We start from the raw sequence: 24,905 nt of genomic DNA on the forward strand, positions 1-24,905 counted from the left end.
GGTTATCACTTTCATTATTTACTATACTGAGTTCCACACTGTCACATTGTAAAGCTTCTTGAGTACGACATTTGACATTCAGGTCCATTCCAAGACAATTAAGGAAAGAGCCACTCTCATGGCTACCCAAGAAAAGAAAAAAAAAATTGCACATTGTTAATAGCGAGTGCATGGTTTTTAAAGAAAAAAAAAGAAAAAAAGAATTTGCACATCTATATATTATTAAAAGGAGAGGAAAAAACCCTCTCCTAAAGCCAAGTGTCATCATCAGAATTTGCCACATGGTACTTTAGGACAAGCCTCCAAAAAAATAGGAGCTATAAAATTATTTGAAAAATAACTGCTTCACAATTAATAGAGTTAGTTAATATTCATTTTCTGGATAGAATTTGTTAATTTTGAATCTATGTTTTTTAGTAATGATCTAGAAAGATGAATATTTTCCTTAAAACATGGAAGATATGCATCTGAATATAGTTATTCCAACTTTTACGTACGTATTAAGATATTTCGTTGTTTTTTTATTTTTGAAAATTTGTGACTTCATTGCAAATCGAAAAAAAAGATTTATTTTGGTAAGAAAGTATCATGAAGAACTTCTCCGATTTCTTTTTCTTTTTTTTCCCCTTTTTTCCAAGGACTCTTCTCCTCTAATCTTTTAAAAATTTAACCAAGTAATGGTCTTCAATATTTTTGTTAAATTCTTTTTATTTTTCACGTTCAAATTAGACAGTGTGTATATGCTACGTTTTACCTGTGTCTAATTTGGAACATGGGAAGCAATCATAAAATAGTAGCGGAGCCAGAATTTTTATCAAGGGTCAAAATTTTAAAAAATTAATACAGAAAGAAGTTAAGGGGTTCAATGCATAGTCTCTATATCTATAGTTATATATTTTATATATTATTAAAAGGAAACAAAAGACATGTAGTAGTTTTAGTGCAAAATCAGTTAGGTAAATTAATAATTAGTTATTTAATTATTTTTAAACTCAAATTCAAAATCAGTTGTTTGGTTATGAGTGCTCCGAAATGTTAATTTGCACCATTTTCTCTCCAGTTAAGGTTATAGTTATCCCAACTTTTGAAATGTTTAAAATTCAATAACATACGTTTTTACCTCCTTATTTTCAGGAAAAAAGCAGGCTACATTAGTTGCACATTATACTTCCTTAACTGTTTTTAAAAGAAATTGAAAAGTCATGCCTCCCCCCTACATGTTTTCTTAATTAATAATAATAATAATAATAATAATAATAATAATAATAATAATAATAATAATAATAATAATAATAATAATAATAATAATAATAATTACACCCTATTCTTTTTTTAAAATTATTTAAAATAAATTCTTGCCGTTTTTTGGCTAAATTATATAAAGATTCTTTATAGAATAATACTAATTCAAGCTTATCAAGTGTCCTAATAAAAAAGTTCTAAATTTGTTTTGAAATATGCAAAATCTGAACTTAAGTTTAACCGTGCAGCCGTAATCTAAGGCACATTTAGGACTCTTTTTTTGAGAAATTATCATTTTTTTATATTAACTTTTAAACTAATTTTCTTAATAAACAAACGTAGTTGAACTACTTCTTTATAGAGAAAAAAATGCAGATTGTTTACATTAATTTTGTAAACTTAAAAACAACTTTTAATTATACTTTTGAATTTAAAGCGGTTACAATTTCTCAGATTTATCCTAAACCCCATCCCTTACAATTTTTCTCTCTTCTTTTCAATCTATTTTCTTTTTTTTTCTCAGTAACCTTATGGTTTTTTTCTCCTTCTCTTTCGCTTTCTTATTCTCAGAATCTCAGTAATGGTCGCAGCCTCGAGGAAATGACTTGATAAGATTCAAGATACATGTGAAGGTGAAAGATAATATTGGTGATACCATTTTTTATTTATTTATGAAGAAGCTAAAAGTTTATTCGATTGCGAAAAGTTTAGTGGATCACAGTGAATTATTATCAAGTGATGTTCTTCTACAACTTACATTATTGTGCAATCGTATAATATTTATTCAAGAACTATATGATCACGATAATATACTTTTTTTTAACTTTCTAATAAATGTGGAACCGTAACGGCTAATGATTGTAAGGAGGCAGATGAAATTGTTGTAGCAAAAGTGTGTTTTCATAAACATATATATTTTTTTGATGTTGTAATTTATATTTTTACTTTTCAACAATTTAATTTTAAGTTTTTTTTTAATTTGCAGGAAGATGACGCATCAATTAATGCTAATGGGGCTTTTAATTCTCCTTCCATTACTAAATATTATTTAATGAACATTTGTTGAAAATATTTTTGGTTGAGTATTTTTTTTTTATTATTTTGTATTGAAAAAGTTATGATTTCAAATTTTTATTTTTATGTTTGTGTTGCAATTTTACGAACTTAGAGTCTCATCATGTATTGATTATGAGGTTAATAATGAAGCCACAACAATTAAGGTATGACTTAGTTAACTTTAAGCTTCTTAAATTGTTTAATATTCTTGGTATTACTTTTATGTGTTATCCTGTTAGTTTTTTTTTTTCTGTGTTAATATTTTTATTAATCCATTTGATTTATTAATTTTAGAAATCTCTAGATAATTTAGTCGTGCCATTCAATGAAGATGTGTATGAGCATACAAATGTGTTTAGAGGCTAAAATGAGAAATAATATATCAACTACTTTGTAAGATCATGAGCCATCTCAAGTTTATTATTGGGAAGTTAGAAGCAAAAGTTTATTTTCATGTTGCATATGATTTTAATATAATATTTTAAAATATCGATATAATTTATAAAATAATAGTAAACCAAATCTTTGTTTATAAGTTATAAAAAGCTCAAGCAATTAAGTAAAATCCTGCTAAAAGATTATTAAATTATTCCCTTTAGATGCCATCAATATTCTTAGGTCTATCTCAAGTTTGGATTGATTTTCATTATTTATATCGGTTGATATAATGTTATTTTATAAATTTAAAGAATGAAGCAGTTTTGAGTAACAAAATAAAAGTATAAAAATAATTTAGGTTTAAGCAATATAAAATATCAATTTATATTATATTAATAGAGGAATGATAGGCAAGGACATAAGTGAACAACTAAAAAATAATCGTATGATAAGGTACTTAAAACTGCAAACACAAAATATATGCAACAAGAAAAAAAAGTATACGAATAAAAAATTATAGTGTGTGTGTGTGTATATATATATATATATATATATATATATATATATATATATATATATATTTGAATTTGACATGAGAAAGTCTTTGAATTATGATTCAACAAAACATACTTTACGGATAAGGTTATCTAACTGAAATCTTAATAGATGTTAAATGATAACAAATATAATTTAAATTCATGTGTACATAATATCAATAACTAAAACTAAAATTAAATATATCATATTGGAAACAAAATATAAGTAGTTCCAAATCATTATTTATTATAAGTAAAATACTAAATAAAAAAATTAACGAAAAGTATTATAGTAAAAAATGCATATAAGAGGATGACAGGGATTATGTGAGGAATTTATGATTTCGAATAATGTGTAAAACAAATAAAGTAAATAATTATATAATGTTAAAGTTATGGTTAACAAATTTAGACAATGAACAAAGCTTATATATTGATTTTTTTTATTAGTATTAACTAATATAACCATTCGAGGTGCTAAATATGTTAGCATTCTCTCATGTAAGCTTACAATATTATTTTAGAATATGCTAAATCTTAAAATTATTTAATAAACCTGTATATTCATGATTATATTTGTCAATTATCCGTGCATTGCACGGGTATGTATACTAGTTGTTAATAGCGAGTGCATGTTATTTTTCATTCAAACTACACCTATATCAATTAATCAATTATGTTTCAATTCGAATCATTTTATTTCAATAATGCGAAGAATTTGTTAGTTTAGTCAACTAACTTTTTTTTTTCAAGTTGGTGCTTGTATTTGCGAGACCTGCAGCACCAACCTAAAAAACAGCAATCATTTTATTTCAACAATGCAAAGAATTTGATAGTTTAATCAACTAACTTTTTTTTTCAAACTGGTGCTTGTATTTGCGAGAGCTGCAGCACCAACCTAAAAATCAGCAATCACTGAACAGTCTGAACCACTCTGAAACGCGTCCGAGACTCACCTGAGCTCCCGGGACTCCACACCAGACATCTACATAAGTCTAAAAATATCATATGAACTCTCTCGCGAGCTCGAAACACTAAAATAATATCCGGAACCACGAATCGGACCAAAACGCATAGAAATCACGTTGAAACTCAAGAACCTCTAAAATCATAACCAAGTGTCTGGTTCTTACTAAACCAACTCGGAACGACACCAAGCTTTGCACACAAGTTTTAATGGCAAAACAGACCTATTCCAATTCCCGAAATCAAAATCCGAACCCGATAAGCACGAAGTCAACCTATGTTAAACTTAAGAAATTTCTAAACCTTCAAATTGCTAACTTTTGGTGAAAAGAGCCAAATCATCCTAGGAACCTCCAAATCCAACTCTAGGCATAAGCCTAAGTACAAAATCATCATATGAATCTATTTTAACCATCAAAATACCGTTCTAGGGTCGTTTTTCACAAAAGTCAAAACTTCGGTCAACATTTCCAACAAAGCTTCCAAACTAAGAACAAATATTCCAAGTCAATCCAAAATCTCCTCGGAACCAAACCAATATCCCCTACAAGTCACATATGCACAAATACACATATGAAAAGCTTAAAAATAAGAAACGGAGCTCAAATATACAAAACGACCGGTCAAGCCGTTACACATGACTGAGCTTGAGACTAAAACTTATGTAGTTGATCGAGTCTTGTTACTTTAAGTTATGGGGAGATACTTGATTATCAGTAGAGTTATAATTTCTCTTGCATTCATATCTTCTTGTTGTGCTTATTTGATCGATAGTTTCGTGATTACTTAAACTTGCACGTATTTTCGCAAGTAGGGCTAGTGACCAATTAAAGTTTCACATTCTTATGAGATTGGGCAGTTCGCCTCGGCAGTATTATGAAATATTCTTATGGAAGTAAGTCGTTCGCCTCGACATTATTATGGGATACACTTATGGATCGGGTCGTATGACCTCGTTTGTATCATATAACAATATTCTTATGGGATCGCGCCATTCGCCTCAACAGAATCGTGCATAATATTCATTAGGGAGTCAATGTATATATGAATTTCCTAACTCGAGCTTTGATATTTGCACCTGATATTGGTCATATATATTGGTATTTGATGATTTCGTATTTATTCTTCTGTTGAGAAACATACTATTCGTATTTATCTATCTCGTTGCTACCTGTTATGCTTCATACCTATCTACTTTTATGTATATTGTTATTCGGACCACTAGTAAGTGTCGACGTCGACCCCTCACCACTGCTTCTTCAATGTTAGACTAGAAACTTACTAGGTACTCATTGATTTACGTACTCATACTACACTTCTATACTAATGGTGCATGTACTGAGACATGTACTTTTGGTGGTCACACAGGCACATAGACGTACCAGCTGGGAGACTTGGTGGTGGCTAGTTTCTATTCTTTGACCCGCAACATCCGGAGTCTCCTTCCCCTATATTTGTTATATTCTATCTATTTTTATTACATACAGTAGTTGTAATAATTTTGTATATTCCATTAGATGCTCGTGCACTTGTGATACCGAATTTTACGGATTTTAACAGATGTTCATGGTTGTGTTTGGTATTATATCATTCAACTTTATGTTTTGTTCATATTTCATAACTTGGTAAAAATGATACTATAATATAGTACTATAACCTTTCGTGATCAAAAAATTAACAATATAATTAATAAATAAAATACTAAATTCGATCATAATTGTGGATTTGTTTGTAAAATAAAATATCAATTTTGTCATTATAGATAAATAATTTTTTCATAAAAAGTAGTAACAAAGATAATTATTTTAAAGTAACAACAAAACTGGTAAATTAAATACTAAATTAATTCATAATCATATATTTATTTGTAAAATCAGATTTCGATTTTGTCTTTGTAGATAAGCACGTTTGCTCATAAGAAATGGAAAAACAAATATCAATGACATACCAACTACTTAAAAGTAACAATATAACTGATAAATAAAATACTAAATACGATCATAATTATAGAATGATTTTTAAAATCAAATCTCGCTTCTGTCCTTCTAAATACGCTTTTCAGAAAAAATAAAAAACTTACCAATTATTTATAAGTAACAAAATATTTACGAAATTCGATCATATTTGTAGATTGGTTTTTAAAATCAAATCTCAATTTTATCTTTGTAGATGATATATATATATATATATATATATATATATATATAATTATTGGTAAAACAAAATCTGAAAAAGTAATAACATAAGGTAAACAAAATACTAAATTCGATCATAATCATTAGATTAATTTGTAAAATTAATTTTCAATTTTGTCTTTAAAGATAAATTTATTCGTTCATAAGAAATAACAACGATCAATGACAAATCAATTATTTAAATGAACAACATAACTAGTGAATTAAATAACGGAGTACTAATTAATACGACATTTTAGCTAATAATATTTACACGAAGGATTATCTGAATGAAATTCAATGGTATGGTACAACCTTAGGCAGAGGTTTTCACTTTTCACTATTTACTAATTGATTTCCACACTGTCACATTGCAAAGCTTCTTGAGCACGACACTTGACATTCATGTCAATTCCAAGACAACTAAACAAAGAGCCACTCTCAACGCAATCCAAGAAAAGAAGAAAAGAATTTGCACATTGTTAATAGCGAGTGCATGTATTTTCATTCAAACTACACCTATATCAATTAATCAATTACGTTTCAATTCCAATCGTTTTATTTCAATAATGCAAAGAAATTGTTACTTTAGTTGAATTAATTTTTCTTTTCAAACTTACATCTTGTTGAATCTTCTTTGCAAGTCTCTGTCGTTATGCATCAGTTAGACATGTTACAGTAGTTTAAGGTTTTCTAACATTGTATGTTGTGGTTACTTCTACTATTATAAAATCACTAAATAGATAAAAAAGAACTTCAAATATAATATAAATCTACCAGATTAATTAAACTTTATTTGCAACTAATGTATAATTTTTCATAATTTTGTATTCTTCGTGAAAGAATAATAATTATAATAATTGTTTACTTTCACAAACTTAATTCTCTATGTATATTCTTCATTTTTAGAACATAGACATAAATCCGAACCTTTAATTAAGATGAGTATAAGAGTTAATGTTTTTACCTTTCTACATCGCCCAATAGTGGTCCTAGCCTTTGTCCTTACTAGCTTTAGGGTACGTGCGTTGCACGTGTTTATCGCGTCAATCAATTAAAATTTATATAAAAGAACAAGTTATGTAAAATTGTAATGGACATTAAAGTAGACGCAAACATTTGTTTATTAAGTTAATGCGATAGTTAGAGTTACAATAATTGGACCTACAACGATAAATGATTTGATTAAGTTTGTTATGATGCATTTACTAAAATGCCAAATATTTTAGCAAAGAATATTAAAAGTAAATATGCATGTATATTATTGTGGGAAAAAATACATGTAAATTACTAAAAAAATATTAATCATAGGAATAAAATATTGTATGTACATTTAATGTTAGATAAAAAAACTATAGTAACAATATTTTGGAGAGTAAAGTTTTATGTCAAATATGTGAAAGAAAATTTAACGATGTAGTTCTAAATATTAGGAGTTTCTATATAGTTAAAATAAGAAAAAAATAAGTTTTAATAATTAAAATTTTATTTGATTTTAAAAATTTAGATAATAGAATTAATTAAATTATAGCTTTGACTAATATGAAAGCTATTTTAAAGGATAAAAAATGCAAATAAAATTTTGCTAAAGAGCTTCTTGCTTTTAATATAGTATCAATAGATGGGAAGTACGTGTTGCATCTTATTGTACGTTCGCTGGGTGTTACCTCGTATTAATGAGAATAATCTTCTAAAAATAACATAAATATTATTCAAAAGATGTGTTTACGTTATAATATAAGAATTAATAAAAAATTATAAGTTTTAAATGATAATTGTGTCAATCATGTTTAGGAATTTGATCTATTCTAGTAGTTTTTCCTTTAGTTTGTTCTAATACTTGCTTTATTATATAAAAATATCAGAGGAATAATATTTGATTAAAAGGTGAAACTATATTTTGTGTCTACCCGCTTTGAAAGTTTTAAAACTATAATAATTAAGACCCTTGAACCTAAAATTGATGTTCGAAGCTAAAAGTATGATTTCAAGGCATATGGCCTACGTGCCTTGGAACTTGGAAGTCCTAATTTGAATTTGTAATATATGAATTTTAAGCATCTAAATTTAAAAACGTGATTTTTTTTTTACAAATAAGGTATAGTACATAATCAGAATAGAAAAAAATTTAATACATAAACTTAATTAATTTTGACGTCCTAAATATTTAAGAAACAATTAAAGTCCTAAATATTCAAAAAATAATTAAATAACTATTTTGTTCGGTGCAAATTTTTTGACACTTCCTAAAGTAAAATTGTGTAAGTTTCGATGATAAAAACAGTAGAATAGTAAAGCTTCTTTTATAGAAGCATTACATATATAACTGAAACAGGAAAAAATTTATGTAAGGTAAAATTATATATAGTTAAAATAAATAAAGATTTTAAAAAAATAGAGACTCCTAAAACAAAAAGGAGTTCAAAGTACTTATTTTTTTACCTAATAACTTATAAAAAATTAATCTAAAATGAGTACAAAGTGATCGAAACTTTCCTAGTATAAAACGAAAGTGCTTGAAATTTAATTGAGTCAAAATTTTATTTAAAAGGCCTCCTAAAACTAAAAGGAGTTACAAAGTGGTTACTTTCCTAGGATAAATTGTGTTTAAAATTGAATACTGCTAAATTTAAGTGGAGATAGAAAGTGAAAAACCATCATAAGTCTAAAATTAAATGAAATTTGAAAGTGACGACAATTTTATTAAAAGAACATCTTAAACATATAAGTGGTATAAAGTTTTAGAAATTTTCCTAGTGGTAATTGAAAGTTCATAAAATTTAATACTACTAAATCTACATGGATTTGTAAAGGCACGACTTGTAGATCTAAAAGGAATAGAAAAATTAAAGTCTTAAATAGTAGGAGAATAATTAAATGAGTATTCCTAAATATTAGGAAATCTATTAAACAAAATATTTTTAATTATTAGAGAAATAATTAAATGACTGTTTTATCTAGTGTGAACTTTATATTTAGAAGGTAAAAAAGACAAACGACATTTTGTTTAGGGCCTTCGTGCTTTTTAGTTCCAATTGAATAAATTATTTTTAAAAATTTCATAAGGTAAAATCTTAATTGATTTTAGAGTATTAAATATTAGGACTTCCTACGTAGTTCAAATAAAAAAATTATAACTAAAATTTTAGTTAATTGCAAAATCTTAAAATTTTAAGAAAAATAATTTAATACAGTTTTGTCCAATATAAGAACTATTAAAAGCAACTAAAAACGGAGAAAAAAGGTCCAAATAAGAGCATAAAAAATAGTAAAATAAATAACTTGACTAAAAGTTAAAGCATACAGTCTAATACAAAAAGGATTCTATTCAACCAAGCTTTACAATCCAGATCAACAAAATAAGATGTATTGGTTAAATACGTGCATGCAAAATTCAACTACTAATACAAATACATGAATGCAAAATTCAACTGCTTATTAAAAATTTGCTCAAAGAAAGAAAATCTGAAACCCTTAATTTTGTAGCTGTTGCTCCAACAAAGCAAAATTATGATGATGAAAATGTGAAATTGTAACTTCTTTTTATAGAATTACAGGCGTATATAAAATTGGGTGAATTTTTTATTAAAAAAAAAAGACTCTTATAAGTTTTCAAAGAGCTTGTCTTCATCTAATATAGTTATAAAAAATTCAGTGTCAAAAATTTATATCAAAACTTTCCTAGTGTGTGCATGAGTTAGTCAAAATTTAAGAACTTTTCAAATGTGAAATTTTAATACTCCTAAATTTAAATATAGTTGAAAGTATCAAAAGTTTCCTAGCATGTGAATTAGTTAAAATTTTATTAACTAAAGAAAAGCTGAAACCTTCCTATTGTGTGTAAATTGGACAAATTTTTATTAACTAAAAAAGATCCTCCTAAATTAGAAAGAAAAATTTAATAATACTCCTAAATATAGAGTTGGACGAAAACTTCATATTGTGTAGAGAATGAAAATGTTTCCTAGTATGTGTGTCAATTATAAGTATTATAGGAATAATAATTAAATAACTATTCCTAAATAGTAGGGAATTAATTAAATGACTATTTTTAATATTAGAAAAATAATTAAATGATTATTTTATCTAATGTGAACACTATTTTAATTTTAAAAAGGTAAAAAAGTCGAACCTTCGTGCCTTTTTAATAGAGTATAGATTAATTTCCTGCATTATAAATATGCTTTCCCGCCGCACAACTTCCTTCTCATTCTTCTGTTCTCAACACACTCTTTTTCTCTCTCTCTCTCTCCCCAGGGAAAAGGGACACTAGTCAGGAGTCACAACCGTTGTAAGTGTTTCGGCCCCTTTTCCCTTGCAAAAACCCTAATTTCTACGTATTTATCTCTTCCATTTCAGTGAAAAATGAAGCTCCGTTCTTTCCGTCCTTCGTCTTCGATCAAAGGTTCGCTCAAAATCTTTTCTTTCACTCCCTTTTTTTATTTCTAGTACTCTATCTATACATGTGCGATCATACACTTTTCCTTTTTCTTTTGGTGTTTTTTCTTATTTTTAGTTTTTTTTCTTGGAATTTTTACTGATTGCTCGAGCAAAATGGAAATTATTTAGTCTTAGAAATGAAATGGATGTGCACAGAGAAATTGATATATAAGTAATAAGGGTTGATTTGTGATTAATGATTAAGGGTTAAGGAAGTTCTGTTTTCTGTTTGCCCCAATCCATAGAAACGCATGAGTCTATTTTGTTCCAAAAATTCCATTTTTTTCTTTTTTGTTTCAAATTTAGTCTTGAAATGGAATGGATGTGAATAAGAGGAACTGATATATATATATCCCCAAGTGAGGTGACTTGGCAGTTGAAGAGTTGGAGTGGATCTTTACTGATTGCGTGATTAAAAATCCTTTTTATTTACATTCCCAAACCTCGTGGATAGAGTTTCCTGGTACTTGTGTTGATGGTACCTGTGTTGATAGGAGGTAGCAGGTATCTGGAGATTAGTCAAGCATGTCCTACACCACCATTATAGTAAAAAAATGTTTGACCCTAACTGACTTGTGATTAAGGATCAAGGGGTTGATTGACTGAACTGGGATGGTTATCTTCTGTAATTTTTCAAAAGGAGGTCTTTTTTGAGTTTGTCCTCATCCTCAGAAACAAATGGACCTATTTTGTTTAAAAAATTTCATTTTTAATTTTTTTGGTGTGTGATAAAGCATTTGAAAGGGAGCCTTGGCACAATGATAAACGTTGCCGCCCAGTGATCTGGAGGTAACGGGTTCAAGTCGCGGAAGCAACCTCTGTGTGCATAGCACTCCAACCCTTCCCTAGACCTGCGGATAGCGGGTGTTTAGTGCACCAGGCTACCCTTTGTGTGATAAAGCATTTCTGTTACATGGCATGTGTTATACATATCTATATCCTATATGTATGTGTTTGTATATAAGGTAAATGATGTGGTTGGACTTGAATGTGAATTGTGAAAGTAGGAGAAGGAAACTACCAATATCAGGATAGCTCTGATGAGGATAGCTCATCAAAAAAAGAGGATAATGAGGATGGTTTTCTTCCTATGTCTTCGGATTCAGATTACATCGGAAGCAGTGACGAAGGTATTATTCCATGTAACTTTTATTCTTCATGCAAATTTTACCAGTTTACAAGACGGAATTGACATGTCCTCAATTTGGTCTTTTCTAATTGTTGCGACTACAGAGACATTTTAATAGCATGCTGGGATTTTCTTTTCGCTGATGCATGATACTTACATATTTCCTATTGGGCTACTTTTAGAGCTCATGCAGACAAACATGGATGTGCCTTTGAATAGCACATGGGCGGTTAATTATATGATTGTACTAATTTGTTTCATTGTCTTTGCAGACGAAGATATATTTAATTTGTTGAGGGTAGCCCAAACTAATGGAGTTCTTGATAATGATTTCAGCGAGGAAGTTTTGTCCAATATAATAAAAAGAAGGAAAGTGGGATCCTCTAGAAAGAGGGGCAGTAAGAATATCAAATCAAACGAAGAGCAGGTAGAAGAGGAGCATGTAGATAGGATGATGAATGAAGTAGGATGTGGGGTTGAAGTAGATAGTGGCTACCGTCTATTGATGGGGAGGATAGAGGATAGGAAGAAGAACCGCGACAAGAATAAAAAGAAGAGACCCACTTTGATGTGGGAGATCTGGGAAGAAGAGAATGATCGGTGGATGGCTGAAAACTATACAAATGATTTAGACTTGGATTGTCAGAACGGGTTGGTGAATGATACTGCTGAGACACCATCTGATTTGCTTATGCCGTTGCTGAGGTACCAGAAAGAGTGGTTGGCTTGGGCATTGAAGCAAGAAGAATCTACTGCTAGAGGCGGTATTCTTGCCGATGAGATGGGGATGGGAAAGACTGTTCAAGCCATAGCTCTTGTGCTTGCTAAACGCGAATTAGGGCAAGCAATTTCTGAATCCAGTTTACTGCCATCTGCCCCTTGTACTTCCCAGGAGCTCCCAGCAGTGAAAGGAACTCTTGTTATATGTCCTGTTGTTGCTGTGATTCAGTGGGTCAGTGAGATTGACCGCTTTACCACTAAAGGAAGCAACAAAATTCTTGTTTATCATGGTGCAAACAGGGAGAAAAATATCCACAAATTCGCAGAATATGATTTTGTTATCACCACATACTCCACAGTGGAGGCTGAGTATAGGAAAAATGTGATGCCACCAAAAGAAAAATGTCAGTGGTGTGGAAAATCTTTTTATGAACAAAAGTTGTCTGTTCACCAGAGATACTTCTGTGGACCAGATGCTGTTAGAACTGCTAAGCAATTAAAGCAGGAGAGGAAGAAGTCAAAACCTGGAGGAAAGACGTCAAAGCTGAAAAAAGAATCTATTAAAGGCAAGGCTAAGACAGACAGTGATTCAGAGATTGAGACAGGTAGTAAAAGAGGTCGTGGGAAGGGTGTGAAGCGCAAGATCAAGACAGATGCCAGTTCTATTGATGATGCAGCCGGTGTTGATCAAGATATGATCACGAGGAAGTCAATTTTGCACTCTGTAAAATGGAACCGTATCATTTTGGATGAGGTAATCATGCCTAAATAGAGTCATAGACTTGCACATTCGTTTAGATAATTCGCTTTCTTTGGTTGGCATCTTCGTGAAGTTCACATTTATAATTTTCTCTGATGTTCATGAAACTTGTTGGTTTCCCTAGATATGGTTCTCATTTGTTTTTCTTTCACTTTCTTCCTGTAAGCATTCATCCTCCTATATTGGTAAGTTGTAGTTCCAATACCAGTTTTCTTCCAGACAATCAAGCTATTCATAAAGTATGTAAAGGTGGAAATCTGGGGATCAAAATGGTGATTTTTTAAGGAGCTAGAGAATGAAGATCGGCGTGGTGCATATGGATCTGATTTAGCTAACTGCTTTAACACTCTGGGTGAAAGCTAGCACATATTATACAAGGCTTTACGTGTTCATCCTTTAGAATAAAGAGAGAATGAAAAATGTTTGTCATTGTCCTAAAGCACATTGCAATGCTCAATTGCTCATGATATGAAAGTTTTATGTGCAATCTAGTTTGGGAATCCTACCCTAATTTTTCTTTTTTGACTAGGTAATGTTAATTTTGGTCTTCATAGTGAAGCATGTGCATTCTATTCTCTGTTTGCTAACTTATTGCATTTTGTGGTGTAGGCCCATTATGTGAAAGATAGACGCTGCAATACTACAAGAGCTATTTTTGCGTTAGAATCTTCTTATAAGTGGGCGTTAAGTGGTACTCCCCTCCAGAACCGTGTAGGAGAGTTGTACTCGCTTGTAAGTTTCTTGTGATTAATGCTCTCTTGTCGCTAACGTACTGTGAAACTAAATACATGCTTTACTTTTGGACAGGTTCGTTTCCTGCAAATGATTCCTTACTCGTACTACTTCTGCAAAGATTGTGATTGCAGAGTGTTGGACTATAGGTAGACTTAAAGCGTCTTTCTGATTTTTGCACCTAACCTGGTTGGAGAAAGAAACATGTTTCTCAAGATTTATTTTACTTTTACTCTGTTATTTCTTTACGTTTTTAGCAGAGAATATGTCATTGAATGTTTCAATGACTTGAAGTTTTTCTTACTTGAATCTCTTTTTCTTTTTTTGACTTTTGGTGAAATCTCTTGTATTCTGATTCCTTTTTTATATTTGTCGTAGCCCAACCGACTGCCCACATTGCCCCCACAAATCTGTTCGGCACTTTTGTTGGTGGAATAAAGTAAGTATGGAATTCATATAGTTATTTTGGTGCTTCCTTTTATTACTGAGAAAAAAAGATTTGCTAACATAGAGGTTGGTACATCTTCTGTTTCTAGTATATTGCCTCACCCATACAATCTCAAGGGAATCGTGGGACTGGAAGAGATGCGATGGTTTTGTTGAAACACAAAATTTTGAAAAGCATATTGCTAAGACGTACTAAAAAGGGAAGGGCTGCTGATCTTGCGCTTCCTCCCAGGATTGTAAGTTCTGTCCCCCATTAACGCATTGCTTGAGTTCATAATCATTTTCTCTCCAGTTTAGCTGGTTACTTATTTTCGCGTTCAGGTTACCTTGCGCAAAGATTCTTTGGATGTTAAAGAAGAAGACTACTACACATCACTGTACAATGAAAGCCAGGCACAATTTAATACGTATGTCATCTTTTTTAATCATTACTTATGCAACTAGACTTTTTTCTTGTTTGAAAGTCATTTTTGCTTTTGCTCTCCGTTTGCTGCTCGTGTAAAGTTCTCTCATTCAATTTGTTTAACTGGGGAAGCTCATGGTTTTTCCTTGTGTTATTTTTCTTTGGTCTTTGGATTGACTACTCGCATGGTTTGTGTTTCATCTAATTGCTGTGTGTTAAGTCATCCTGGAAGATACATGCGTTTATTTCTTGGAAATCCTGAAAAATAATCATCTTACATCTTTTTCTCTGGAAAATGCTCAAAACCTGCTACTTTTACCTTGTGAAAAGTTAAAAATGAGCGCCGGAATAAGCATCGTATTTTTTCCTTACTGCTTTATTGTTTTATTTCTGATTTATTTTGGTGCAGATACATTCAAGCTGGTACTCTGATGAATAACTATGCTCACATTTTTGATCTACTCACACGGCTGCGACAGGTATGAAGATCATGCTTTCAATCTGAACTGTTCTGGATAATGTATTGGTACCTGCATTTCAATCTGATGCTGTGCTATTGGTTAATTGTTAAACCTTCAAACTATGGATCTAATGCATTTCTTCTTTTCTAGAAGAAACATATCGATACTTCTGTTGTTGCTATTGGTTAATTGTTAAACCTTCAAACTATGGATCTAATGCATTTCTTTCTTTTCTAGAAGAAACATATCGATACTTCTGTATCCATTGTGGTAAAAGCACTAAACCATGGAAATGAAATATTTGATGTTGTTAATGGGTGAAAATCTTGTAGTACTGCAGAACTTGGAGCAATTAATTCTCACTAAGACGAAAACCTAAGATTTCAAAAAACTTAAAGAAACCATCAAAAACAAGAATTTGCAAACTACTTGGCAACTCTGCTTCTACAGAATAGCATTGACAGCACCTGGGATCCAAGGGCAAAGATCAGCACACTCTTTCCCAATTTAGCCAGTGATTGCACCCTTTGGATTCACAATCACTTCAGCATTATCTTAAAAGTACATGTAAACACCGTCCTTTCTGCCCTATTGTCACGACACGGATTTTCCACCCTTAGGAGTCGTGATGACGCCTACTAGTGAAAGCTAGGCAAGCCAATCATTCCAAATATTTTACCTTTTTCATTTTTAATCCTTTAACAATTGTGAATTAACATTGTATAAACAACTGAAATAATAAAGCGGAAGAATGAAATGTAACAATCTAATATTAATACCGATACAAATCCATAAATAAAAGCTAATCAAATCTGGTGTCACAATTCACAGACCGTCTAGGAATGTTACAAATAGGGGTCCGAAAGATAAATACAAAGCTGTTTCAGAAATACATAGAAGAAACAATATGGAGAGATAGAAGGAGACGCCAAGGCCTGCGGACGCCTGCAGGACTATCTCGGGTCGCCTGATGGACTGAAGGCAACAACCTTACTGTGGTCCAACAGCTGCAGCACCGGGATCTGCACACAGTGCAGAGTGTAGTATCAGCACAACCGACTCCATGTGCTGGTAAGTGCCTAGACTAACCTCGGCGAAGTAGTGACGAGGCTAGGACAAGACTACCAAATAAACCCGTGCAGTTAACTCATATACAACGGAAAAGTAAAGGCAAAAATTTATAGTTAAGGATAGGAGAGGGAAACATGCTGCGGGGAACAACAAGTAACAACAGAGAAACAACAGATGAATGTAAAGAACACCATAATTCAATTATCAACAAGAATCAGAAATCAAAGACAAGTGCACGGCATCACCCTTCGTGCTTTTACTCTCGTCCTCACCACAAGAATCAATATAATAAGCACGACATCACTCTTTGCGCTTTTACCTCACATAATTATGCACGGAATTATCCTTCGTGCATTATCACTCATATCATGGCTCAGCATTGTACATCGTGCGGCACGACATCACCCTTCGTGCTTTTACCTCACAATATTAGCACGACATCACCCTTCGTGCATTAACACACTCAAAATCATGCACGACATCACCCTTCGTGCTTTACACTCTTCCTCACCCAAGCAACAATCACAAAGCAATTTGGGCAAGAGAATCAATAATATCACAATAATATCCCGGTAAGGGAACAATAGCATAACAACAATATCCCGGCAAGGGAGATAATATCATGAGTAATTACATCCCGACAAGGGAGATAATATCAAAAGCAATAACATCCCGGCAAGGGAGACAATATCATAAACCTCTTCTCTTTTCCACATTTACTTCACAACTCAATTCTCAACTTGAGCCAACGCTCGACAATGTTCAATTTCCAATAATACTTCCACAAGCCTTGTTCAACAATAAAAATCATCGTATAAAGCATGAACAATACGAAACAGAGTCACATTAATCATAGTATAAGACTCACGGGCATGCTTGACACCAATGTATAGATACTCGTCACCATGTCTATATGTCGTACTCAACAATTAACACATAGCAAATAAGACACAACTCCTAATCCCTCAAGCTAAGGTTAGACCAAACACTTACCTCAAAGCCACGAACACAATTCAAGCCTCAACTATCGCTTTACCTCTTGTTTCCACCACCAATTCGCTTGTATAATTGATTTGGAGAAGAACTATTCTTTAGAAAATCACCCAAGAGAGCTTAGAGTTTGAGAGAGTTTTGAAAAATGAAGAAAAATGCTTCTAAGTCCTAATTCACTGGTCGCAGATGTCGCAATTGCGACCAGTCGCAATTGCGAACCCCTTCAGGACCTGCTGTCTTCGCAAATGCGAGGGATCTGTCGCATTTGCGACCAAGGGAAAATTCGGTCACCTTCGTATCTGCGAGGGACTAGTCGCATTTGCGACCAAGGCCTGCCCAGGCTAGGGTCGCATTTGCGACATCTGGGTCGCAATTCCCATGCCTGGGAATTTCGCAATTACGAAGCCTGGTCTTGCAAAGGCCTGGGTAAAACCAGATACCAACAACCTTTCCTAAGTCCAATTTCACTCCGTGACCTGTCCAAAACTCACCCGAGCCCTCGGGGCTCCAAACCAAACATGACCCTAACCTAAAAACATCATACGGACTTGCTCGTGCGATCAAATCATCAAAATAACATTAACAACTATGAATTAAACCTCAAATTCATGAAATCACTCAAGAACATCAAAATTACTATTTTCTCAACTATAAGTTCGTTTTATACCAAACCAACTCCGATCTTTACCAAATTTTACAGATTCATCTTAATTATTATTTCAAACTTGTACCGGGCTCCGCAACCAAGATACAGGCCCGATACCATCAAGAAAATGCATCAATTCACTTCTAAAAACCTTTGTATTTTTTCAGAAAATAATTTTCTTTAAAAAATTCATTTTTCGGGTTTGGGACCTCGGAATTCGATTCTGGGCATATGCCCAAGTCCCAAATTTTACTACGGACCCTACGAGACCGTTGGATCACGGGTCCGGGTCCGTTTACCCAGAATGTTGACCAAAGTCAACTTTAATCAATTTTAAAAGCCAATTTCTTTATTTCACTTAGTTTTCACATAAAAGCTTTCCGGAAACGCGCCCGGACTGCGCCCGCAAATCGAGGTGAGACAAAGAGAGGTTTTTAAGGCCTCAGAACACAGATTTACTTGCAACACAAGTGATGACTTTTTGGGTCATCACACCCATGGTTTGCGAACAATAATAGCGGGCATAACTTTCTTAAGATCTGGCTTACCTTTCTTGACAGTGGCCATAACCATGTGTTCCACATAAGCTGAAGGTGACCTGTTAAGCCTTCCACTGATCCCTTTCACGGAAATAATTACTGGTTCTTCGCACCAGTGTTACTAGCAGTTCAACTTCGCCACTACTGGCAAACCTAGCACATCCTGAACTTCTCGTCCTCATTTCGACATTGTGGGCGGCGCCGGTCCCTCTGTTTTCTCTCAAAAAATGAAGAGTGGATCTAATGCATTTTTAATGATTCGAATCATATTATTTGGGGCAATTCAAGATATGTAGTTTAAATTTTCTTACTGGAGATATAGTTTTATACTTCAATTATTACGATCATTTTTTTGATAACCTCATTTGTTAGGATCACTTGGTTTGTAGTATTAGCCTCTGAATTAGGCTTGGATAGAGTTACCTGTTGTTTGTTACAAGTCTGGGTCAGAACAAATTATCTGCAATCACCAAATAAAGTAAGCCTGGGAAGGTGTGAGATTATAGTTCAGGGATGCTATTCCCCTGTGAATCGAGGTGAAAAAAAACATGCTCCTCAGTTATGAATAGAGAAAAACAAATTCTTTTGATATTTCTTCCTCTTTTCTTTTTCCTTCTTCCTTTCTCTTCAATTACTTCCTTACCCAATTGTTTTCTAAATATTCTGGAAAACATATGTAAAAACAAATAGCAAATCTTTTTGATTTAGTAAACCAAACCAGTATTCAAGAAACCAACTGAAAGTTGGTGGTCCCAAAAATAGAAACCAACTCAAAGTCAGTTTTGAAAAAGCAAATTAATTTTGATTTCTAGTCAAACTCAACTTAATGGTTATTGGAACACGACCTAATCCAAACAAGCAACATGTTTAAAGCTAAGTCTTCCAAAATAGCTGAACCAAAGCAATTTCAAATGCCACTCTATTCCTCTCCGACTACTGTCCACTCTGCTCAAGTGTTTTTCTCCCTTCCGCAGCATCTATTGCAGTTTGGTCTTCACCTGCCACGGCTGCTTGATTTTAGATCAGTGTTGACATTCCTCCCCCATCTCGCATCATTTATATTCCTCCTTAAGCATTTTTTTCTGTAATATTTTCACTATAGCTTTTATTCACCGTTTATTTATACCTTCAATATTTTTGTATAGTCTTGCTTTTTTTTTTTGAATCCATTTCTTATTGGCATGTACTTTCTTTCAATTTAACTAATCTCTTTTTCCTTTCTCCATGGTTTTCCGTACTTAATTTTTTCTTGTAATATTGTCATTACTATTCTTTTTATATGATAAAGTGTAAAACTCCACCCATGAACCCCCTACCACTGTACCAAGGAGTCCAACAGGATTTTCTACTATGTTTCCTTGGTTACTCAAACCGTCATTCATATGATTGGAGGTGGTGGGAGTTCCCCACTAGGCTATGCATCCCTTATCTGTAATATTTACATCATGGTGTCTTATTGAATTTAAGTTCGTATAAATGAATGCAGTATTTGGATGACAAATCAATGAAAAAGGAGAACATTATGTGAGACAAAAATTTAAGAGGCTAAATCCACTGTTGGTTTGGATCATAAAAAATCTGCCTGATACGTAATCTAGTGGGGCGAAATGTTAGACAAGGATTCCCATCTGGCCTACGGCCCCCTTGCTAATAATTTAACTTTGATGGACAAAATCCTGCATTGTCCTTGTTTAGTTAAATGGCACTTATGCAATAGCATGTTATATGTCAAATTGCATACACAGAAAGTGTTTTCTGTAACTCTTTTCATATTGAAGTACCGAGTTTGTTATTCTTATTTTTAATTCCTAGATTAAAGAAGTATCATGCAAGAACAAGAATGAGCTTTAACTTTGTTAGTCTTCTTTGTGATTGCAAGTGGTTACTCTGATTATTTTACTCTTTCTAGCATGCTGTGGCCCAAAATTTTCTGAATTTGGGATGTTGTCCTCCATTACATTACCTTATATACAAATCTTGCCTTCTCCTGTTGCATCTTCTGAAGTTCCGTGATAAATGTAGGTCCTTAAAGAAATAAACAGTTCAAACTTCTTGTAGTAAGGCACACAATTTGACTTTCTATGATATGCATGCTTCTTTCTTAAAAATGATCACTTTGTAAAATTTTGCTTGTATTTGATTGATTTTATTTTTACTTTATTTTATTTCTGGTCTGACCGCAGGCAGTTGATCATCCTTACCTTGTGGTATACTCTAGTACTGCTTTGGCTAGAAGTGGAAACACTGATGATTCTGGCTATGTTGAACAACCATGTGGTTTATGTCATGATCCAGTAGAAGATCCAGTTGTGAGTTTTAATCCCCTCCCCCTTTCATAAGAAAAGAAAGGCAAAAAAGGAACAAGCTCATCAAGAAATTTGATACTTCACGAAAATTGAATTTGATGGAGTTCGTACTTGCACTACATTAATATTCTGTATACTATATGATTGATATTTCAAATCTTAATGTGGCCATATTTCTCATAATTTGCATCTACTATGTTTTTTTAAAAGCTACTCCTAATAGCTTCTCAAGTCTTTTTGTAAGTGCCTGAGCTTCTGCAAATTCTTTTCCAGCACTGCATGAAAGACACTCAATTTTTTACTAGAAGATCTTTTAGGAATGCCTTTTACACCTAAAAGGACTTCATAAAACTTGTGGAATTTATGATCTGAATTCTTGTACCTCATTTCTTGACAACCTAAGATGCTTTGAATTCCTTAACTATTATTCTGCTGTTTGAACCAGCTTTCTTATAAAACTGTGTTTCTTTTGACTATGGCAGGTTGCTTCTTGCACACATGTCTTTTGCAAGTCATGTCTGATAGATTTTTCTGCAACTGTGGGGCAAGTGTCATGCCCTTCATGTTCTAAACCACTTGCAGTGGATTTCACTGCAAATGACAAGGGGGATCAGAAAACTAAACCGACTGTCAAAGGGTTTAGGTCATCAAGTATACTGAACAGAATTCGTCTTAATGATTTCCAGACAAGCACAAAAATAGATGCTTTGGTATAAGATTACTTTCCCTTCAATAACTATATTTTATCTTGCCTTTATCTGTTGCTTTATGATTTTCTTTCCTCTCTCAAAGAGTAGTAGGGGCTGCTATACTGCATCATTTGCAGGCACTAAATTTGTTTCCTAAGACTCCTATGCCATCTAACTTACCAGATATAGGACCTAGATGATGTTGTGCATTTAGAAGTTCAGGATGATAGTTTCTGTCTTTCTAGATTTTTCTTGGTGAATTTGCGTTATAGGCACCTAGGAAAATTGAGAAGTTCTTGTCAGGCTTGGTTGTGTGCTAACTTGGGAACAGATGAGGTCTATGGAAGTTCTGCTTGCCATTTGGCAATTTTGCATCAAATACTGCCCCCATTTTGAAGTGGAAACTAATTGAGGAATAATAAGTTTTCTTTGTGGTCTCATTGTTATTTATATCCTTTGGCATTTTGGCTTAAATTCTTCTAATATTATTCTTTTGAATATTTACAGTACCTCTGTTATGGTAGTAAGAACCCCTATGTGAAGTGTTAAGGTGAACTTTGTATGTGAAGTGTATGCTTCATTCTCATTACTTGTTTTATTTGGTTCTAGAGAGAAGAAATAAGGTTCATGGTTGAAAGAGATGGTTCTGCAAAAGCAATAGTTTTCAGCCAATTCACATCGTTTTTGGATCTGATACACTATTCTCTACAGAAGGTAAGACATTTTATCTTTGTCCCCTTCACACCTACCCCTCCTTTTGCCATCAGTAATTACAGCAAGAAGCATTTCTTGTGTGCATTTGGCAGTCGGGTATCAGTTGTGTTCAATTAGTTGGATCCATGTCTATAACTGCAAGAGATTCTGCAATTACAAGATTTACCGAGGATCCAGATTGCAGGATATTCCTTATGAGCTTAAAAGCTGGAGGTGTTGCCCTCAATCTTACAGTGGCATCGCATGTAAGGAGTTTCTTTCCTTTCCCTGTGAATGCGGACTCTTCATTTCTTTTTAAATACCAAGTGGTTTGAATCTATTGTTGCATTATTTCTGCTGTTCAGGTTCCAAATATTTTGTTTCATTTGAGATATTTTAACTTATCTTCTCTGTGCACCTAAAGAACCAGCTTAGATTCTATGTGGACTTGTAATTTTTTGTTTGAATGACCTAGACTACTTTCCTTGTTGCTCTTCTCTGTAACTTTACTAGGTTTTCTTGATGGATCCTTGGTGGAATCCTGCTGTGGAGCAGCAAGCCCAAGATAGAATCCATCGAATAGGGCAGTATAAACCAATCAGGTGCGTATTTGTGTTTCTTCAACCTGCTATGCCATTGAAAAGGAGCTTATTGCTGTTTTCTCATTTCTAGGATTGTGAGATTTGTGATTGAGAATACAATTGAGGAGAGGATCTTAAAGTTGCAAGAGAAAAAGGAACTGGTTTTTGAAGGGTAAGTTTCTCCAACTTCACTGAGGTAGTTGCATGTGTATTCAGAGAGTAATTTGATGACTTGTAACTGCTGAGTGATTTTCGTAATGTTTCCCTCAGAAGTGATTTCAAGATAAATTCAGAGATCACGTAAATTTTTTCTGCTGTAAAAAAAATAAAAGAGCAGCCCGGTGCACTAAGCTCCCGCTATTTGAGGTACGGGGAAGGGCCGGACCACAAAGGGTTTATTGTACGCAGCCTTACCCTGCATTTCTGCAAGAGGTTGTTTTCATGGCTTGAACCCATGACCTTCTGGTCACATGACAGCATCTTTACCAGTTTCTGCTCTCTAGATCTTTGTATAAAATATGACCTGATGAGTTTAAATGGAGCGACAATCAGTGAGGATTTATATAGCCAGCTCCATCTTGTTTGGGATTAAGGTTTAGTCGTTGTCGAGATGTTTACAACTAAAAAATAAGACGGTTGGCTAGGGATTGAAATGGGGCTATACATGGAGCGCTCGAATAGGAGGTTTAGGGTTTCTCATTCATATAAGTTGCAAAAATATACACTCAGATGCATCTCCCCTCGAATCTCATTTGGACAGAAATTACTGACCTTTTCCGTTTTACTCTTAGCTCCCGACTTCTCTCTTTTACTTGGCCACTCTTCCTTTTCTCTCTGATGTCCTGACATTCAATATTAATGCTTTTGCAGGACGGTCGGTGGCTCTTCGGAGGCCTTGGGAAAACTAACAGAGGCAGACTTGAAATTCTTGTTCGTAACCTAATTAGATTATGTTCCGTTACTTGGTTCAGTGAAAAAGCTCATTTGTTCTTGTTTCGTTTCTTGCTCGAATCTTGTACCTACTGTTCTAGCTTTTGCAAGTAGGAAAGGCAATACTGCTTTTGATGTATCCAGAGGGAACTGTTGTCGGGTTTGCATCTCCTTGATTTTGTCATCTGCCGGAACTGTAATATGTTCATACCAATTTCAGAAGACCTTTTTGGGCAATGCTGCACTCTCTTTTCAGATTAACGAATGGAAGCAGTGTCATATTGTTTTAAGTTAACGAATGATGGTTAGGAAACACATAAGAATAGTGCAATTATCGTAATTCCTAATAAAAAATAACTATTGACTTGACACAGTTAAGTTGGAAAGATAATTAGCCTATTCCCGCTTATGCGTACTTCATGGCTGATAGCCTTGCTTTCGCGTTCCCCCTCCTTCCTTAGATAGGTTAGCACTCATGCTGCTTCACGCAACTATAGAGAGGGCAATTGAATCAGTCGTCAGAATTTTTGTATTTGTTGAGATAAAGGTGAAGCACCGTTTGTTTTAGTCTAATGGAGTTATTTGTTCTTTTTTTTGTTGTTGTTGCTTTTAATAGGTTTGACGTTGGATACTTAAAGATTTCTATGAATATGATTGTTTACTCTTATATCCATTGCGACCACAAGCCTTAAGCGTACAATCACCATTGTTAACTACCACCACCGGCTAGAGCTATCTTCAACAACTTTTGACGCATAACCACAATCCTTCATCGACCTCCGTTGCACAACTACCATTGACAACCAACAACCACCGTATCACTTTCATTGTCAATCACCATGACCAACTATCATCACCACTAATTTACCACCACCATGATCCACTTCTACCACTAACTACCTTTGTCAGCCTCCACAAACCACCTCCATTGCCGTTCTCCATCCCCAACGAAACACCACTGCTATTGCTAACCATCATTAATTACCACCCTCCAATCATTATCATCTCCAGTC

At 33.2% G+C, this 24,905-nt stretch overlaps 1 protein-coding gene across 2 annotated transcripts; it reads left to right on the forward strand.

Moving 5' to 3' along the window:
- Window positions 1–10,552: 10,552 nt before the first annotated feature.
- Window positions 10,553–24,153, forward strand: LOC107765031 (DNA repair protein RAD16). Of its 2 annotated transcripts, XM_075225482.1 has the most exons (17): window positions 10,563–10,643; window positions 10,712–10,757; window positions 11,800–11,922; window positions 12,194–13,395; window positions 14,011–14,133; window positions 14,209–14,282; window positions 14,512–14,572; window positions 14,670–14,816; window positions 14,902–14,987; window positions 15,393–15,462; window positions 20,877–21,002; window positions 21,482–21,709; window positions 22,298–22,402; window positions 22,495–22,647; window positions 22,895–22,983; window positions 23,054–23,134; window positions 23,833–24,153. In XM_075225482.1, exons 2-17 carry the CDS (start codon window positions 10,718–10,720, stop codon window positions 23,903–23,905), a joined length of 2,781 nt encoding a protein of 926 aa, XP_075081583.1. In that variant the 5' UTR covers window positions 10,563–10,643; window positions 10,712–10,717; the 3' UTR covers window positions 23,906–24,153. The 2 variants fall into 2 exon arrangements, with proteins under 2 accessions (XP_016439103.2, XP_075081583.1); XM_016583617.2 differs by having other exon boundaries at window positions 10,553–10,757.
- The last annotated feature ends 752 nt before the right edge of the window (window positions 24,154–24,905 follow it).

Source organism: Nicotiana tabacum, chromosome 11, assembly GCF_000715075.1.
Source record: "Nicotiana tabacum cultivar K326 chromosome 11, ASM71507v2, whole genome shotgun sequence".
Lineage (NCBI taxonomy): Eukaryota > Viridiplantae > Streptophyta > Magnoliopsida > Solanales > Solanaceae > Nicotiana > Nicotiana tabacum.

Coding starts and splice junctions, on each gene's coding strand:
- LOC107765031 (XM_016583617.2), top strand. CDS start 10,718: ATGAAGCTCCGTTCTTTCCGTCCTTCGTCTTCGATCAAAG. Junction 14,283..14,511: donor TGCAGAGTGTTGGACTATAG/GTAGACTTAAAG, acceptor TATTTGTCGTAG/CCCAACCGACTGCCCACATT. Junction 22,648..22,894: donor ATCTTACAGTGGCATCGCAT/GTAAGGAGTTTC, acceptor TAACTTTACTAG/GTTTTCTTGATGGATCCTTG.